General features: G+C 41.3%; 1 protein-coding gene across 1 annotated transcript in view; it reads left to right on the top strand.

Annotated features, from left to right (window-relative positions):
• Positions 1 to 20583, top strand: part of KMT2C (lysine methyltransferase 2C) — a 221622-nt gene that overhangs the window by 130676 nt on the left and 70363 nt on the right. The window contains exons 16-24 of the mRNA XM_027772541.1: positions 2881 to 2982; positions 3168 to 3272; positions 10598 to 10779; positions 11023 to 11187; positions 12792 to 12901; positions 13405 to 13470; positions 14485 to 14697; positions 15293 to 15421; positions 19404 to 19523. Of these exons, the coding sequence (XP_027628342.1) occupies positions 2881 to 2982; positions 3168 to 3272; positions 10598 to 10779; positions 11023 to 11187; positions 12792 to 12901; positions 13405 to 13470; positions 14485 to 14697; positions 15293 to 15421; positions 19404 to 19523 (1192 nt within the window). The remainder of the gene's footprint in view (positions 1 to 2880; positions 2983 to 3167; positions 3273 to 10597; positions 10780 to 11022; positions 11188 to 12791; positions 12902 to 13404; positions 13471 to 14484; positions 14698 to 15292; positions 15422 to 19403; positions 19524 to 20583) is intronic.

The following is a 20583-nucleotide window of genomic DNA, read 5'->3' as shown; positions in this document are numbered from 1 at the left end:
AGCCAAGTGCGTGTTGTGTGTGTGCACCAGATCCCCGAATGAGGGAGAAATGAGGCTGTGGCATGACCATTCCCCACGGGCGGTTCTTTCTCCTCTCCCTCTCTTTCTCCCTCCATTGAGTTCATGCACCAATTCTTTGAGCTACTCTATGATACTGTCTGAGTTTTCTGTTTTGGGGGTCCCATTGGACACTTTTTATTTCAGTACCCATTCATGAGCCATACCTTAGCATCTCCACAGTTCTGTACTTAGTGACCTGCTTGACATGCATTAGCCCGGTGGTCTGAGCCCAGTCACTGTGCTGGGCGGCGCTCACTGCTGTGGTGGGGTGGTCAGTCCCCTTCCATCAATCACCTTGGGCAATTCTCTTGAATTTCAGAAAGCAGATTTTGTGGTACATAAATCATATGTGAATATCTTTCTCTGTCAAAAAATAAAACACTGGGTAGATTGAAGAGAACTCTACCACTACTATATATTTTGTACTTGTTCTTTATGTTCCCATTTGGTCTGCTTACATATTTTTGATAGATTAGACTTACAAAATTGCCAATATTCAACCATTTTTGAGTTGGAAAATCAGTAGTTTCTATGGTTCACTGTATTATGTGGTGACTTCAAAAAGTAAATGAGAAAATAGAATTCTATGACCTTTTTTGGGTGTAGAAAATTTTGAAATCCTTACATGATTTTTTCACAGTGAGCATTTCCGTGAACTTTTTGCAAGTTCATTCTCGTATCTGTGCCAGTAGACTACATGTAAGACTGCTTTTAGACCACAGCACTGCTCCTTACGTATTATTCTGCAGCTTATTTTTCCACTCAGTGTCTTGATTATGCCACATGGAATTCCATATAAGTTTCTACTTACCTATTTTTAAAATTTTTTAAAGGATTATTTTATTTAAGTATTTATTTATTATTATTTGTTTTAATTTTACAAGAGAAACAGAGAAAGCAACCTACCAAATCTGAGACTCGAACCTTGGTCAGCCACATGGGAGTCCAGTGTCTTTAACCACCATGCCACCTGGCAACCCCTCTACTTACCTATTTTTTTAAATGTATAACTTTCCAAAATTTGGATTTACCATAGTTCTAGTCATTCACTAGTGATGAATATTTAGGTTCATTACAATTTCACAATGTAGTCTTGAGACTGTTTATGACTGTAACTACTCTTACTGTTGACTCTATCATAAAATAATAATACTGTCCATTAAAAATCCATTTAAATGTATTTATATTAAAGAATAGTACTGTAACATATTCCTCTAATTAGTGAATCATTTTTCAGACATTCCTTGAGAAAAGTAATCATATTACATTATGTCAGATGCTGACTTTAACTTACTACGTTTCAACTTTTTCTTTCCAGAGTAGGATATTCTCTCTTTAAGACAAAAGGATGGTATTTTACAACTTGGGGGGTCATTGGCCTCCCTTTTCTCTTTTATAGTAGCTATTAGAACTTCTTTCATGATAAGTACTCTGGAAGTGAGCAAGCCAGGGGATACTTCATTGATATGATCAGGTATAACCAAGGACTAACAGGTAGCATAGTGGTTAAAGCACTGGACTACCACGTGGCCAGCCATGATTCGAGTCCTGGACCTGGCAGCTTGAAACTTGTGTTGTGTTAAAAAATCCCGATAGGAGAATGGAGGAGACGGGATTGCAGTGGGACCATCCCCCCAGGGGGTGACTTTTCTCTTTCTGTATTTCTCTCTCTCTCTCTGCCTCTTCAGCAAGCCCATGTGCCCTATAGAAAAAAATTTCTCAAAAAAATTATACCAAGTTCTTTCTTTTGATAAATTCTTCAAAATAATTATGTTCCAAAGCAATGCTGTCTAGGTAATGTTAATTATTATAATTATTATGATTACATTTTTATAATTTTAGACTTAAAATTATATAGACTTTATAAATCATATATACCACATTAAAAACATGAACAGGTGAGACTAATTTTTCATGCTTATTATTTGACTGATATCTCCAAAATATTAACTATTTTAATATGTAGTAGTATATACAAATTAATTAATGAGGTGTTTTTTCATTCCTTTTTGCTTGCTACAATGTCTCAAAATCATTGCATATTTTACTTTATAGCAGTTTGGGCTTAACACAGTGCACGTCTTCAGTGTCACTAACATAGAGTGGGGAGTGTGTGTACTAGTGTGTGCATGTAATGTGTGGGGTCCTCACAAAGTTCATGGAAAATGCATATTATGAAAAACTTTTCATGGATTAAAAAAATCATTTTACACCAAAATAAACTTAACAATTTAATTCCATTCCTCCATGAACTTCTTGAAGTCCCTTAGTGTTACAGTTTTATGATTTCTTGATTAGAATTTCTGCATAATCAAGTCTTACTAAAAACAGGTTTATACTTTCTCATATAATAGGATTTAAAATGCTAAAGAGACAATTAAGTGAATTTAAAAGAAGTCATGATTTAGGGCCAGTAGGTAGTGTAGTGGTTCAGGCTCCGGGCTCCCACATGCTGACCACAAGTTTAAGTCCTGACCGCATAGCTTGAAACCTATGTTAGGCCCATTTGCATGCATGCCCCAGATCCTGAGAGGAGAAGGGACTGTGGCATGACCATCCCCCCAGGGGTTGATTTCTTGCCTTTCTCTTCCTGTCTTTCTGGCTAGTGCACGCACCCTATAGCAAAAATTCTCTTTTTTTAAAAAAAGAAAGGTGACTCATTATTTTAAGGTAGTGCTTTGGCATTAGTAATATAACTTGGGATTGTTAGTCTAGACTTTTACAGAAATTGTATTTCGAATATGAATTTTCTAAAGCTTTGCAGTGAAGGTGATGCACTTGGAGATGTAGCTTCACGTCTGTGCGTTCTGCTTTCTGCAGGCCTCCACCGCGGACACCCCATCCTGCAAGGACGAGGAGGAGAACTCCATGCACAACACAGTGGTGCTGTTCTCCAGCAGTGACAAGTTCACCGCGCATCAGGTGCGGGTCATGCCTTCTGCTCCGCAGTGCCTCCTTGCTCATTTCTGCTTTATTCCACATGCATGGAAGTTCTCTGGTGTTCATTTAGCCGTAGGGCTATTTTAGTTAAGAAGGTATTTTTAAGTAAAATCTGTGTATTCTTAGTTTGCTCTCCAATTAAATTGTGTATGTGTTCTCGATTTCAGGATATGTGTGTGGTCTGTGGCAGTTTTGGCCAAGGAGCAGAAGGAAGACTGCTGGCTTGTTCTCAGTGTGGTCAGTGTTACCATCCGTACTGTGTCAGTATTAAGGTAAACACACTTCAGCGAGTTAGCAAACATACTGGGTTTGATTGGATTTGAGTAGTACATGCCACTCCTAGTTCTTACGATTATTCAAGATATTTGTTATAATTACAGTACATATGCAGCAATATCTGTGTCATTCAGGTACTGCTTTCAAGTACTTGTTCCCTCAATAAATTTCTCTGTGAACTTACAGTCTTAATGTGAACCAAGTATGCTGCCATTCTCTTAGCAATGTAAAATGTGAAAACGCGTGTTTGGGGTTGGGGGCAGGCAGCAGTGGTGCCGTGGGAGCGCCATACTCCGAGGGGCTGGACTCACGAGGGAAAGTCCTGTGTCCTGACCCTGACTAGAGCTCCCTGTGTGTGCTGGGCTGGGACTCTGGCTGTTGTACAGACCAGGGCTGGGCGTATGGGAGCCCTGATGGGCTTGGTGCCTGCCTGCTTCTTTCTCTCTCCCAAGAAATAAAATAAGCTTATGAAATGCATTTAGCTGAAAGACACCTTAGTCTGACTGTACACTTACTTGCTAAGGCATTAGATTTAGGTGGTTCACTTTGCTGAGAACGAAAGTTGAGAACAACTAGATTACTTGACATTCATTAGCCCGTAATTCTTCCACATTCACTCTCAACCTTTACCCATACACACACAGACGTTTTCTTCTGGTAGCTGAAAGAAACCAAACAGGTGTCATGCTCCATGTAATTCCATAATAACCAGGAGCCACAGCACTGGGTTCCAGACACTTATAGGGGAGCCTTTAAATGGCAATCATGCACTTCGTTTCAAAGGCTATTTAAAGACAGACATGTCTCAGTCAGTACTTCAGCTGTTGTACTCATTTTTTTTTTTTCTTTTTAAAATTTATTTCCAAGAGCTCAGTGTTGGACTGGCCCCATGGCATAGTGTTTAAGGGAGCTAGATTCCACACGGACAACAGCTTGGTTTGAATCCTGACCCCGGTGACTTGAAAAAACACACTGGACACATGGCACTTGTGTCCCAAGTCCTAACAGAATAGAGACACAGAGAAGGGAATTGTGGCATGGTTGTGCCCTGCTGGGGGGCCTGCACCCTCTCTCTTGTCTTTGTCAAGTGCATGCACCTCTAGGGGGAAAAACTCAGTCTAAATAAAACTTGCTAGTTGAATAAAGCAGCAGAATGGGGACTGGAAGGAAGCACGGGGTGTGTCTGTTCAGTAGGGTCCTCTGTGTGCCCCACGACCAGTGCCTTTCTAGGGTTATACGAATACTTGCCTCAGCTTCTCTGGTCATGGCTCACCCTGAACCTTACCACTAATTTTTACCTGTTTCTCTTCTGCCCTTCAGAACACCAGTGTTTTATCATGGATTTACCCAAATGCCAGTATAGAAAGAAATCATGTACCCTGTGGGATTTTGTTACTGATAACTACACTGCTGTTCTTTTCTAGAGTAATAAAGTTGTTTCTGACTTTAGGAATCAAAGTTAAAAACTGTACTTAACCTATTCAAATAGAAGAGTAGTACAGTTATTTTATGTGCTTTTCTAAAATTAGTTGCTCATGGGACTAGCAGTTGGCATGGTAGTTAAGAGTGCTGGACTCCCACATGGTTGACCATGGTTCGAGTCTCTGTCCTGGCTCCCTGCTTTCTCACATTCTCTCTCTCTCTCTATCTCTATCTCTGTCCCTCTCTGGTCAAACTTAAATAAATAAAAAAATGAACAAATAGGGAACCAGCAGTTAGCGTAATGGCTATGTCGCTGGACTCCCACGTAGTCGACCACGATTCGCATCCCAGACCTGGTAGCTTAAAACTCACGCCGGGTGCATGTGCATGCATGCCCAAGATCCTGAGAGGAAAATGGAGGAGAAGGGATTGCAACATGACAATCCACCCTGGGGGGTGATTTCTCGCTTTCTGTCTCTATGTCTCTGTCTGTCTGGTGAGCACACGTGCCCCTCTCAAAAATAAAAAAAAAAAAAAGAATAAATAAAATTAAGAATTAGTCATTCACAATATTTTCACTATAAACAACACACAGTGTATCGATGGTTTAAAAAAATAGAATTAGATATGCACAGAACAAACAGAAGTTTTTTCCTCTTTGTATCTTTACGTTCTCGTTAAGTTTTGCTGCTGCTGTTAGAATTTGTTTTCAAAATACTTCCATTTCTTACCCAAGGGCATGGAGGAAGATCTGTCAGGATGGGATGTAAGGTCCCTGAGCCAGCCTGATGCCTGCCTATGACAGCTCTCCTTACCTGCACTGGGAAGGCGGTTCAGGAGAGAAGTGGGGACAGAAGGGCTTCTGCTCAGAACGGTCGTGTTTTTATTAACTCGTCCAGCAGTGCTCAGTTCTCATTTTACAGATAAGTGAAGCTACAGTGAGTTAAGATCAGACAGTACACTGTCAGACAACTCATTTCTGGCAGAGTGGGGGGTTAAGTGTGTGGTTTTTTAACCGCACACAGTTCCTTTCATACCACAAATGCCACTGTGGGCAGGACAGGACATCGCCCGTCATTAGTGAGAGCGTAGCCTTGCACTAGGGACAGGTGAATTGTTTCCGCTTGTTTTTGTTGTGACAGGTCTTTGTGAAAAAGTTGGATCTTATTTAAGGAGTTTCCTTTTGGGGCCAGCAGGTGGTGTGGTCGTTAAGGTGCTGGATCCCCACGTGGCCCACTGTGGTTCAAGTCCTGGACCTGATGGCTTGAAGTCATGCCAGTACCTCAGGATGCATGCCCAAAATACCAAGAGGAGAGGGGAGGAGGAGGGGTTACCACGTGGCATCCTCCTGGAGGGTGATTGCTCACGTTACCTCTTTCTGGTGAGCTCACCACCTTATGACAAATCCTAAAAAGAAAAAAACAAACAAAAAAACAAACAAAAAAACCTTCCTTTAAAATTTTCTGGGATAGATCTGGAAATTGTTCCCCTTAGGGTGGCTGTTCTCAAACTTTTTGGTTTTGGAGCCCTGAACACACTTAGAAATTATTGAGAGACCCTGTAGAATATTTGTTTATCAGGATTTAGCATTTTAGAGACTTAAAATGAAAAATGCTGGCCCACAAGTGTGTACAGGTCCACACTGTACCCTCAGTTCTGCGACGTCCTATGTGTCGCCGCTCAGAACCACGGCACACTCGGAGGGCATTAAAGTGAGAGGACGGATTCTACCTGAATAACCGTAGAAATCCCTTTGACCTCACACACCCTCTGGGGTTCTCTAGACTGTGCCTTTTCAAAAAAGTATTTATTTTATGTATGTATGTTTGCTCTAGGGATGTGTACCTACCAGAGGGTTGAGGGAGTGAGAAAGCAAGCCACCAGGTCCAGGACTCAGACTGCGGCTGACCATGTGGGAGTCCAGGCCCAGGTCTCAAACCACGGCTGGCCGTGTGGGAGTCCAGTGCCCCAACCACCATGCCAGCTGCTGGCCCCTCTAGGCTGAACGTTGAGAACTGCCGTTGTAGTGCTAGCTTACCAAGTGCTAGTTGAAGGCTTCTGGGGCATTTGCAGGATCCTACCCCTGTTATCCAGTGTCTACACTGTGACTGCTTGGGAGTCATATCTTCCAGCCTATGTTGGCCCTGGCAGTTGCTCAGGTCACAAATTCCCAGTTGGTATTTGCCCTGGTGGTGGACTCTTATTTATAGCCTGGGGGATGTGCAGCGTGGTGTCAGCCAGTGACAGTGACTCGGGACTGTGTGGACTTCTGAGCTCTTGCTCATTGCGGCTTCCTTTCCGGTCCTCTGACCTGCAAATTCCTGCTCCCGCAGCCTCTCCTCAGCTCAGAGGGCCATTGTATTCTGCCCCGGGGTGTCTGCTCCTGCATTCTGGGTGCTGGCCACAGGCAGAGAGCACAGGTCAGGCCTGCCTGTCCTCACCTCTCGGAGGTCATAATCCTGGGTTGCGAGGTGTCCAGACTGGGAAACTGCAGTTGGACACATCTTGCCCCATCTCCTAGTCCCTGATGATGGGGAAAAGACTGGCCCGGTGGCTGTGATTTCCACCTGGTACCGTATGAGTCCTGGACAGCACCCTGCTTAAAAGAACTCTCAGAAACCTTCGCTGAGCCAGTTTCACAGCGGGAAAATGAATTGATAATTAAACCCTAATGTCTAGGGTAAGAGAAAGGTCAAAAGGGAAAAAATGTTCACGTGTCGAAATATTGCAGAAGGGTAACACAAACACCAAGGTGTGACTAGATCCCAGAGTCAGAGTCTCGACTGGGTAACTTGCACGGTTTCGGTGGAGTGGCCATGGAGACCGGGAAGCAGCGTGTGAAAGAGTAGATGGAGACAGAGCCTGTGAGAGTCGGGCTGTAAGGGGCCACAGGGTAAGTATCTGTGAAGTGAGAAGATGCAGGGGTGAAGGCATGTGTGTGTGCGTGGAAAGATACAGAAATGAAGCAAAGGCAGGGATGCGACCCTCTGCTGCCGAGCGCCTTAGATCTGTCTGCTCCTCCTCTAGGCCCTCTGCGTCTCTTCTGAGCCAGGGTTCGCAAACCATGGCCCACGGGGCAAACCTGGCCTGCTGCCTCTCTTTGCAAACGAACTTGTATTGATACACAGCCGTGCTCTTTTGTTGTGTTCTCTGTAGCTGCTCGTTCACTGCAGTAGCACAGCTGCGTGTTGGCACAGCCATCATGGCCACAGCAGCCTAGAATATTTGCCGTCTGGTTCTTTACAGGACGTTTGCTCACTACTGCAGTCAGCCACCCTGCTTCTTCCACCCTAGGCCCTTTCCTCCCTTTGAGTAAATAATATAACTTTGTAATCTAATCCTAGTTTTAAAAAATCAGTAGGTTAAGCGGAATGACAAGTACACATCCTTAGAAAATCACGTGACATTGAAAACTTCATAATGAACAACCCGCCCTGTCTTATTCCCCCCTCCATCTGAGATGACCACTCAGCCACATTTTTCTTGTTGCACCGCATGGCGCATGCTCTTCCCATAGAAAGACAGTGAGAGAAAAGTGAGAAACCATCCCCCCCCCCCAGTGGGCATGGCCACACTGTAATCCATTCTACTCTTGGGATTTCGGGAACACATGCACACACACCCAATGTGATTTTCAAGCTGCCAGGTGTAGGATTCGAACCGTGGTCAGCCATTGTGGAGAGTCCAGAACCTTAACCACCACACCACCTGTTGGCTCCTCTTGTAGGGCCCAGAGGGGGTCACTTTTAATCCTATCAGGTATGTCTTGTATAATAGTTAGCTTTATAGTTTTAGATAATAAGCTCGTGCTACTGCTTTAGCAATGTTGGATTTTGTTGACCTCTTCCCATAAGTAAATTCCAGTTTAGCTCTTAAAATAACCCCCTGCCTTTTCCCAGCATCCTCCCCATAGAGTCAGATTACCACATTTAGTAAAAGTAATAAAATGTCAACTGTGACTAAGTGGTCATTGCAGATTAAAATAGTGTATTAGACTTGGTTTTCTGAGGATTTTTTTTTTTTAAGAGAGATTTTTGCTTTCAGGGCATGTACACTCACTGGAGAGACAGACAGAAAGTGAGAAATCACCCCTCGGGGGGATGCCACGCCGCAGTCCCTTCTCCTTATTCTCCTCTCGGGCTTTGGGCACGTACACACACGCACCCAGTATGTTTTAAGCCCCCAAGTCTGGGACTCAACACTGCGGTCGACTATGTAGGAGTCTAGTGACCTAACCGTTATGCCGTCTGCTGGTCTCCTGTGGCATTTTTAGTAGCAAGAAGAAGACTCATTAGTCTTGATTCATTTTTGTTGTTTTTACCTCCCGTGGAAGCACAATCACTTCAGATTATATCAAATGTCTTCTTTTCTTGGAAGAGTTCTACTTCTTCCTGGGCTTCCCGTTTTTCTGCTCTCACCCATGCCCGTGTTTCCCATGTCTGTTGGTCAGCTCTCAGCCTTGAACTTCCTTGGGCTGATAACCTTTGTTGGAGTCACTGCCATGTCTTCCTTTTCTTGATATGTGTCCTCGTTCTGTCCCACTCATCTCTTGGTACCTTCGTTAGGAGTAAGCGGGAGCTGAAATGTGAGTCCTCTTATATCTACAAGGCGTCCGCCCTTCACACTTTTTTAGCTGGGTTAAGAGCCACACTTGGAAGGCCACAATTGAGGCATGACCACGCCTCTTAGGGCACTTCTCACTATGGGGTCTCCCTCTGCTGAGGGCACATTCGTAAAGTGTTTCCTAAAGAATTTAGAAACAGATACACTCTTCTAGATCCAGAGTTGGGAAGTTTGCCTTTGGATTTCTCCCTTTTATTTTCCTCTCTGGCAGCTCTTACACATTCTCATTCCTCGTGATCTGAACTCTGTACCTCATTTGCTCGCTATTTCAGGCACTTTGTGGTTCTTTGTATCTGTAGACACTAATCTTTTGAAATGTTTAAGAAGGTTCAGAAACTTTTTTAAAAGTTTTATTTCCAGAGAGAGAGAAAAGCACGTACCACCTGCATGGTCTTCACTCTGCAAACTCCAGAGCCCTGCAGCTGTCCACGGTCCAGCCTTCCCACATGGCCTCCAGCACTGTGCCCCGGCACCCCCCGCCCGTGGTGCCACGCTGGTCCCAGACTCAGTACTCCTTGGAGTTTCTTCTTCGAGGAGTTTATCAGGAATACAGAGCTGCTTAAGTTTTCTAGTTTAGTTCTTTGGGACCAAGGAGGATAAATAGGGAAGGTAACATCGAACTTCAAGTCCCAGCCCAGTAGCCTGTAAACCTTCCAAGATTCCAACGTGGTCCTGGGAGCTTAGGCTTTTACCTTTTTTTTTTAAAAATAAGATTTATTTATTTATTTAATTCCATCTGTTAGTATTATTTTTAATTTGACCAGAGACAGAGAGAGAAAGGGAAAGCGAGAAAGCAAGCCACCAGGTCTAGGTCTTCAACTGCGCTCAGCCATGTGGGAGTCCAGCCCCTTTAACCACCACACCACCTGCCGGCCCCTTATGTTTTATCTTAATTTCTTTTGTATTTTTCCTGTTGATTTTAATATCTGAGTCCCTATGACATGTTCACAAGTGTCAGGAGCATGAAATCAATGCAAGTGCCATAAATGGAGTTTGTTGATGTGCTTTCAAATCCTTTATCAACACTAATGTGTCAGCTTCTCCGAGTTCTTGAAAACGATGCCTGTTTGTATTAACCTGCTCAGTAGGTCAGTTTCTCGAGGCGTGAGCATGCCTCACCAGCATAGGGCCACAGGAGGTGCCTGACAGATGGTAGTTGCCTGCCTCTTTGCTGCTGCTAGGTCCATAAGCACATTGTTAGTTTATATAGTACAGTCATGCAAAATGAGATGGAGGCGAATTTGTAAGCCACATGACCTGCTTGTTTCTTTTGCAGATCACTAAAGTGGTTCTGAGCAAAGGCTGGCGGTGTCTCGAGTGCACTGTGTGCGAAGCCTGCGGGAAGGCCACCGATCCTGGAAGACTCCTTCTGTGTGATGATTGTGACATAAGTTACCACACCTACTGCCTGGATCCTCCACTGCAGACAGTTCCCAAAGGAGGCTGGAAGTGCAAATGGTACTCCAGGATTGATGTCTGTGGTCATGGCGTTAGTCTCTCACGTTCCTAACTTCCCCGTGCCACTTGAGTTGTAAAGATTAGCCACATCTGTTTAATCACGTAGTGCACACTTACCATTGGTAGGTGTCACTGACCAGAAAAAGTTCACTTCCACGCTAAATGCTTCCCTCCTGTCCTGCTCACATCTGGCATTAGTAACCAAGTAAATAACACAGACTTTGGGGGGGGCTTGGATTCCAGGTGTGTTTGGTGCAGGCACTGTGGAGCGACGTCTGCAGGCCCCCGATGTGAGTGGCAGAACAATTACACTCAGTGTGCGCCTTGTGCAAGCTTGTCTTCCTGCCCGGTCTGCTGTCGCAGCTACAGAGAAGAAGATCTCATTCTGCAGTGTAGACAGTGCGATAGGTATTGTGCTTTTTCTTAAAAAACAAACAAACAAACAAAAACCTTTTGCAATCCTTTCTCGAATATAGTGAAAAGAAATTGGAAAATAAATTTCCTCAATGATAATTTAAAGAACTAAATGTTTTTTCTTTCTATATTTTTAGCTAGAAACTTATCAAAGTGGTTTCCTGTTTTGAATTCTCAATTCCAGACTAAATTTTTAACTTGAGACTTTTTTAACAGTTTATGAATTTCTTGAAATTCGGTCCTTTGAGAATATTTTGTGCATATGGAGTCACACCTTATCTGCAGGGGGGTTACATTCCAAGACATCTGGTGGGGGCCTAAAACCTTGGGTAGTGTCTAATGTTACATGTGCTGTGTATTTTCCCCTGTACATACATACTGTCATAAAACTTAACTCATAAATGAGGCACAGTAAGAGATTAACGACAGCGATAATGAAGTGGAATAATTACAACTATATGTTATAATAAAAGTTAAGTGAGTGTGGTCTCTCTCAGAATACCCTAATGTTTCAACTCATCTGTTTTCATATTGTGGGTAACAGAAACTGGCGGAAGCAGCACTTGTGGCTACAGGGAGACGGCTGTATACGCATGTTCCTACAAGGCTTTCTCAGCCCTGTGTTAGATTCTGAAAGGGACTTCGCACGTTGCACTTTTCTTAACCAACATTTTCTTCTAGCTCTACATACTAGATATGGAGGTATCAGAGACAGCATCTCCCTCCTTCCCTAAGTGGTATGCATGCCCCTTCAAAATTGAGAATGTTTCCTTTGGGGAACAGCAGGTGGCGCAATGGTTATGTTGCTAGACTCCCACATAGTTGACGGTGGTTCAAGTGCCAGACCTGGCGGCTTAAAACTCACGCTAGGCACGCGTGTATGTGCCCAAAGTCCTGAGAGGAGAGTGGAAGGGAAGGGATTGTGGCATGGCAGTCCCCCCTGGGGGGTGATTTCTCGCTTTCTGTCTTTCTGGCGAGCACAGGGGCCATATATCAAAAATCTCTTTTTAAAAAAAGAAAAAGAAGGTGTGTTTTTTGCTGTATTACTGTTCTCTGTTAGCAGTTAAACACTGTACACGTGATATTAACTGTTTTATTTCATCAGTCGTGCAGTGCTGTTAGGACTCAGCCTGGAGAGTTCTTGTTTCAAGGCAAATTAGCTTTATTTCCTCGTTACCACGTAACAGCCCTTCACGCAGGTCCTGCCTGAGTCACAGGAAGGGTATCTCGAGGCATGCCCGCACACTCGGCCATGGCAGTCTGCTGAAGCCCGTGCTTGCTGTGACTGGCTTCCTGTTCTCTGTGATTACCATACGGAATGTGTGACCCTAACGTGATGGTCCCATCCCACGTGCACAGTGTGTTCTTCCTCCCTCTTGCTTGTTCTCCTCCTTTTTCTTTCCTTCGTGTCTCTGCGGACATTTCTGTGGGTCAGTAAGGATAGTTCGGAGAAGAGGATTAGATGGGCAGGTTAGGAGGAGCTGGGGCGGGGATGAGGGCTTCAACATTTGAGGACTGTGGGCTCCTGTTGCAGCTTTTAAAAGGAAATTGTTCTTAGCGTATTCAGTTTGTTAAAAGTGCAAATGTGATCTTTTCAGATGGATGCATGCAGTTTGTCAAAACTTAAGTACTGAGGAGGAAGTGGAGAATGTAGCAGACATTGGTTTTGACTGTAGCATGTGCAGACCCTACATGCCTGCCTCAAACGGTAAGAGATGACTCCCGCTAGCTCAGGGCTCAGCTGCTCATGTGCACCCTGTGGGCCCTCAGCGGGGGGCAGGCCCTCACGGGGTAGGGGGGGCAGCTGCTTCCTTGTGGTCTCCATGGTGCTATTTTTGGACAAGTGTTGCATGAAAAAGTCAATTATTTTTCCTTGTAAATTAATTCTTAGGATGCCAAGATGATGTGTTAGGACAGTTCACATAAAGGGAGAATAGGAAGCTTACATTTTAAATGTAAGAGGACTTTTCAAGGAACACGACGCCGTGGTTGTTGCAATGCGGAGAGACCCCGTACACCCATCTTCACCTTCGCAGCTTCTCCTTCCTTCCTGTGCATTTCCTTCAAGTCTACCTGCTACATTTGTTGTTACTTTAAAAACCACTTTTAACTCTATTTAGTGTTCAAGCATTTATTTCAATAAAGTTGGTAAATATTGGTACATGTCACCTTCTGAAAAAATGACCTGGATTTTTTTTTTTTCCATTTCAGTGCCTTCCTCAGACTGCTGTGAATCTTCACTCGTAGCACAGATTGTCACAAAAGTAAAAGAGCTAGGTAAATTTAGAAATGCTTTGAAATGCTTCATTGATTATTCTTTAGAAAAGCATAGAAATGCTTAACTTTTATATCACGGGCTTGCCACATTATGTGGAACCTGCTGTAGTCATATCAGTATTCATTGCCAGTTTACTAATGTTGATAATCATTTCTATAATGTAGAATATGGGATCTATAAAATGTGTATCTTACTCAGTTTTACTGAGACAGTATTCCTACAGATTTCAGCAAGTTGGGAGTGGAAATAACAGTTCCTAGAGTGACCAGTATTGCCATATTTGCTTCAGCTTCTTTGATGCGTTCCTGTGCTTAGTTACCAGTTGGCAGAAGATAAGACCTAGCTGACAGATTCGTTTGCAATTAATCCAGTCTCTTACTGTTTTTTCCTGTCATCGTTCAACCTAGAATGGTGTTTAATATGACACTTTTATTAAACAATTACTCAATGGACTGCTTCAATTTAGTATCATCTGATATAAAAACATTTGGACAGACAGATTTATTCTAGTGAACGATAGTTTTGTACATTTAAAAGTTAAATCTATTGGGCTTATATTTACTATAAGTACTTATTTTCTTTAAGTGATTGTATTAATACTTTGGTTTCCAAATGAACTGGAGTATTTTTGTTTCTTTTATATAATTTGACCCTTATTTTTTGGTCTTTTCTAGGAAGAGGCTTATACATACTTGAGTAGCCTGAAATATTTCTCTGAGCTTCAGTACTTTCTTTCTAAATCTTTATGTTAATAGATGAAAATAGAAATGCCAGGAAGGCTATTTTTTTAAAAAAAATATGCAGCCTTTCTGCCTGTAGTCTAAGAAAGTTTGGCAAATTATTTCTAGTTTTAATTTGGTATCATTAAGTTAAATATGTTGTGTGTGTTTTATAGACAATTGTTGTATAAATCTATACTCACATTCCCTTGACATAGCACTTAAGAATAACAATTTATTTGTCAAAGTTAAGATGAGAGTTTAAATTTGTGTCTTGGGATTTTATCATTTTAGATCCACCCAAAACCTACACCCAGGATGGTGTATGTTTGACTGAATCAGGGATGACTCAGTTACAGAGCCTCACAGTTACAGTTCCAAGAAGAAAACGGTCAAAACCAAAATTGAAATTAAAGATTATTAATCAGAATAGTGTGGCTGTCCTTCAGACCCCTCCAGACATGCAATCAGAGCATTCAAGGGACGGTGAAATGGACGATAGTCGAGGTAATACTAACCTCTGTTCCAGGACTACCCACATAGCACTGAAGCACGTGGAGCAACTTTTCAAATGTGTCTTAGTGGTAGGTCACACTTGCCTTTCCTAAAAGTGTTTGTAGACCTTGCCTTTCAGGTTTTCTTCCTTTCCCGTATCTTTTTAAAAAGACCTACTTTATTAAAATCTCTAGGAGCACCATCTCTTTGAAGGTCCCCCGTGGGGAAATTCAGAGGGCTGGACCCCTGAGTGTGTTGGTTATCAGCACAAGCCTTTTCCCTTGCCACACACGTGGGCACCAGGTTCAGGTTAGAGTGTAACCTGATCCAGGCATTCTGGAATTGGAAGAACTGTCACTGGTACATGGAGGTACATTTGTATTTGTACATGTTCATTGTAAACCTTCAGTGTGTGAACGTTTTCTCGATCAGGGTCTCAGTTGGGGCCTATTCCGTCTCTCTGTACTTCCCCTATCACGGGATGCGTGATTAGAATGGCTCAGCAACCGCTCTGTTCTCTGTTTCGTATTTGGCATTGTGTAGGGATTCTGTATTTGATAGATTTTTCCAATTTTTATCTGCAATTTTACTTTTTTTTTTTTTCCAGAAGGAGAACTTATGGATTGTGATGGAAAATCAGAATCTAGTCCAGAGCGGGAAGTTGTGGATGATGAAACTAAAGGGGTAGAAGGAACAGAGGGTGTCAAAAAGCGAAAAAGGAAACCGTATAGACCAGGTATAGTACCTGAACAAGGCATTGTGACATAGCCAGAGCTTAGGTAATTCAAGGAAATTCATCATTGAGGACTTCATTTTTAACAGGATGATCCAGATCAAATATAATAACAACTGTTTAAACTTGTGTGTATAAATTAAAGAGCTGAATTGTATGAATATGCATTATTTCCTCTTAATATGTACTTCTGCAGTTCCTTTAACTTTCAGCATTCACTTTTTCATAGTTTTATGGTTTTCAAACCTTATTTCAGCATTTATGTAGGCATGCCAGTACATGTATGGTGTGAAGGTGAACAAGACCGGGGTTCGTAAGCCTCCAAGAATGGGTAGCCTAGTTTGTACTATGGCTGATGAAACATTCTCTCATTAGCTGTCTGCCTTGGTGGTAGAGAGAGAAAGCTGCCTTGCTTGTCAAATTTTATTTACCTTACTGAAAAAAAAATTATGAAAATGTCACAATACAGAGGTTGTACACTTTCTTTAGACAATTTAGTAATGTCTATTTACTAGTCTGTGAGGTATTTAATTGGATCAATACATTCTTTTTAAACTTTTTTTGTTGTAGGATGCATGTGCTCGCCAGAGAGACACAGAGAGGGAGAGAAAGTGAGAACCCACGCCAGGAAGAATAGGCAAGCTGTTCTCTCAGGATTTTAGGCACATACACACACATGCCCGATATGTTCTTCAAGCCCCCCAGGTCCAGGACTATAGAACTGCAGAGTCAACCATGTGGAATCCAGCAGCTTAACTGGCATGCCATCTGCTGGCCCCCAGGTCACTACGTTCTTTATTCTTCTTAATTGCTTATGTTTTATTGATAAGGTAATGTAGATTCCTTTTTATACACAAGGAAGAACTTTCTCATTGCATTTTTCTTCTGCAAGACCTTAAAAGGTAACCTTCATTATAGATGGGCCACATTGGGCCTAAGATTAGTTTCAACCAAACCATTTTATGAAAATAATTTTTATTTCTTCTTAATTATGAGTCTTTTTTTTTTTTTTTATAGATTTTTGCTATAGGGCGCGTGCACTTGCCAGAAAGAGACAGAGAGACAGAAAGTGAGAAATCACCCCCCGGGGGATGGCCACGCCGCAATTCCTTCTCCTCCATTCTCCTCTTGGGATCTTGAGCACGCACGCACATGCGCCTGGCATGAGTTTAAGCCACCAGGTCCAGGGCTCAAACTGCAGTCGACTACATGGGAGTTCAGTGACATAGCCATTACGCTAACTGCTGATCCCTTAATTATGAGTATAAGTACACTTTCTTTTTAGATATTGAAAATTTCTTGTAGGAACTTGTACTATTTTGTTTTGTCTTTTTTTTTTTTATTTCCTCTGCCTTAATTGAAAATCATTCCTTTAATTCAGGGGGCTCATTAGATCACAAAGTATATTAGTAGATAATTATCATTTGTCAGAAATTGATAGTGTTGACAGTGTTCAAGGAACTGTTCTAAACATTTTACATATATTAAGTTACCCTTATAACAGATATATGAGGAGATGCTATATATTATTTTTCCAGTGAGTGAAATAAGGCACTGAGATATTAAATTTCCTAAATGTAGTTAGTAAGCAAAATTACATAGTCTGGCTCCAGATACTGTTCTAACTTCAAACTTCTGTGTTTTGTGTCTTAAGGCCTTGATAATATAGAGTAACCAGATTCAACCCCCTTATAATAACAACTGTTTAAACTTGTGTGTATAAATTAAAGAGCTGAATTGTATGAATATGCATTATTTCCTCTTAATATGTACTTCTGCAGTTCCTTTAACTTTCAGCATTCACTTTTTCATAGTTTTATGGTTTTCAAACCTTATTTCAGCATTTATGTAGGCATGCCAGTACATGTATGGTGTGAAGGTGAACAAGACCGGGGTTCGTAAGCCTCCAAGAATGGGTAGCCTAGTTTGTACTATGGCTGATGAAACATTCTCTCATTAGCTGTCTGCCTTGGTGGTAGAGAGAGAAAGCTGCCTTGCTTGTCAAATTTTATTTACCTTACTGAAAAAAAAATTATGAAAATGTCACAATACAGAGGTTGTACACTTTCTTTAGACAATTTAGTAATGTCTATTTACTAGTCTGTGAGGTATTTAATTGGATCAATACATTCTTTTTAAACTTTTTTTGTTGTAGGATGCATGTGCTCGCCAGAGAGACACAGAGAGGGAGAGAAAGTGAGAACCCACGCCAGGAAGAATAGGCAAGCTGTTCTCTCAGGATTTTAGGCACATACACACACATGCCCGATATGTTCTTCAAGCCCCCCAGGTCCAGGACTATAGAACTGCAGAGTCAACCATGTGGAATCCAGCAGCTTAACTGGCATGCCATCTGCTGGCCCCCAGGTCACTACGTTCTTTATTCTTCTTAATTGCTTATGTTTTATTGATAAGGTAATGTAGATTCCTTTTTATACACAAGGAAGAACTTTCTCATTGCATTTTTCTTCTGCAAGACCTTAAAAGGTAACCTTCATTATAGATGGGCCACATTGGGCCTAAGATTAGTTTCATCCAAACCATTTTATGAAAATAATTTTTATTTCTTCTTAATTATGAGTCTTTTTTTTTTTTTTTATAGATTTTTGCTATAGGGCGCGTGCACTTGCCAGAAAGAGACAGAGAGACAGAAAGTGAGAAATCACCCCCCGGGGGATGGCCACGCCGCAATTCCTTCTCCTCCATTCTCCTCTTGGGATCTTGAGCACGCACGCACATGCGCCTGGCATGAGTTTAAGCCACCAGGTCCAGGGCTCAAACTGCAGTCGACTACATGGGAGTTCAGTGACATAGCCATTACGCTAACTGCTGATCCCTTAATTATGAGTATAAGTACACTTTCTTTTTAGATATTGAAAATTTCTTGTAGGAACTTGTACTATTTTGTTTTGTCTTTTTTTTTTTTATTTCCTCTGCCTTAATTGAAAATCATTCCTTTAATTCAGGGGGCTCATTAGATCACAAAGTATATTAGTAGATAATTATCATTTGTCAGAAATTGATAGTGTTGACAGTGTTCAAGGAACTGTTCTAAACATTTTACATATATTAAGTTACCCTTATAACAGATATATGAGGAGATGCTATATATTATTTTTCCAGTGAGTGAAATAAGGCACTGAGATATTAAATTTCCTAAATGTAGTTAGTAAGCAAAATTACATAGTCTGGCTCCAGATACTGTTCTAACTTCAAACTTCTGTGTTTTGTGTCTTAAGGCCTTGATAATATAGAGTAACCAGATTCAACCCCCTAAAGTCATATTAATCAAAGAGTGTTTGTGTCATTTAGTTTATTTTCTGTCTTTTTTTTGGAGAGGTTTTTGCTATAGGATGCGCGCACTCACCAGAAAGTCAGAGAGAGACAGAGAGACAGAAAGCGAGAAATCACCCCCCAGGGGAGATGGCCACGCCGCAATCCCTTCTTCTCCATTGTCCTCTCGGGATCTTGGGCATGCACGCACATGCGCCCGGCGTGAGTTTAAGCCACTGGGTTCGGGACTCGAACAGCAGTCAGCTACATGGGAGTCCAGCGACATAGCCATTGCACTAACTGCTGGTCCCTATTTTCTATCTTCTATCATCCAATAATGTACAAATTATTATCCAACTGATATGCACATAGTTTTGATGTATGTGTTACAAATACTTGTTAAATAAACATGTACAATTTACTGTTGAATGTTTACTCTGACATTGTTTAGAAGAAGAAATGCATGCAACTCCTTCTGTACTCTAGCAAGTTGTAATTCCTATTGGATTCATGATAATAACTTATTTGACTTATTTTGATTTTGCTTGTTTCCAACCTTCTGTTTTGAATTAAAACAAGATTGTTGACTTAAGTTATCCTAGATTAAGTTGGGGAATGCTTCACTAAGACAAGGAATTTCATCTTATATACTATGGAAATACAGGGAGAAATTAAAATTATTTATCAGTTTACCAATTTCTTTTTTGGATAGGTATTGGTGGATTTATGGTCCGGCAAAGAAGTCGAACTGGGCAAGGAAAAACCAAAAGATCAGTGATCAGAAAAGATTCTTCAGGCTCTATCTCTGAGCAGTTACCTAGCAGAGATGATGGTAGAGTATTGATTTTGTCTACTTTAAATTCTTGGTCTTAATACCTCTATTGGAAAGACGCACCCTTATTGTCTCTTACTGATCAAAGGATTTGAATGTCTGTATTTTTATATCTGTAATACAACAATCAGGTTTGATAACGAGATGAATGAAATCCAGTAGACCTTATTCTTTTGAGATTTTTCAGTAAGTTCTTTTTTTCCCCATATTACATATATTTCATATGTTAAATATAAATAGTTTAGAGACTGGATCAGTTAGTTAATGTAAGATACTTTTTGGTCATCTCAAAATCTCAAAAAAAAGTACTTTATTTGCCTCTTAGCTACTTGAGATATAGTTTGAAATTTTAGGCCATTTAGTTGATAATCACAGAGTACCGTAAAGTTTTTAACAAAATTGTATAGTGTTTTATAAATGTATCTTTCAGTGAACATTTTGTCATCCTCACTTAAAGCTTCTTGGAAAGCTAAATCATTGTTTAAGCCGTAGCTTTCTATGGTATAAGAATGCCTAGCTTTCTTTGCTCAATTTGGGAGAGAGTTTTAATGAAGACTTTGAAATTAGTATGTTCGTGGTCTGAATGATTACATGTTTTGAAATGCTAAGATGAAGGTGAGCAAAACGAAGATGTTTTCAGCGTGTTCTTTGGATAGAGCCTTTCCTTACCTAAGAGGTGGAGATCTGTCTCAGGTGGGTTAGTACAAATTCAGTCATGCACATTTAAAAAGGAAGTGCTGTAATGATTTTCAAGAAGCTTCTAAAATGACTTAATATGGCTATAATAAGCTCTAATCAAGAAATTTGATATGTTCAATGAAACGGTTTTTGTAGTTTCTATCTCTTGTCTCTCTATTCTGTCCTCCAGATAATACCTCTAGGTCTACCTGTCAGTTCAGTAGTTTGTTCCTTCATCTGCGTCTGATTAACTTAATCTCATATATAATTTTTTTCTTTCTCTGAACTGCCTTTTTGATATTTTAACACTTTTAATTCCTGTTCTTTTTTTTTTTTTTTTTTTTTTTTTTAATTTTTTTTTTTTTTTGGGAGGGCCGCGGGG

Source organism: Tupaia chinensis, unplaced genomic scaffold, assembly GCF_000334495.1.
Source record: "Tupaia chinensis unplaced genomic scaffold, TupChi_1.0 Scaffold000280_1, whole genome shotgun sequence".
NCBI lineage: Eukaryota > Metazoa > Chordata > Mammalia > Scandentia > Tupaiidae > Tupaia > Tupaia belangeri.
Note: the sequence above shows the minus strand (reverse complement) of the source record. Positions and strands in the feature narration are given on the sequence as shown.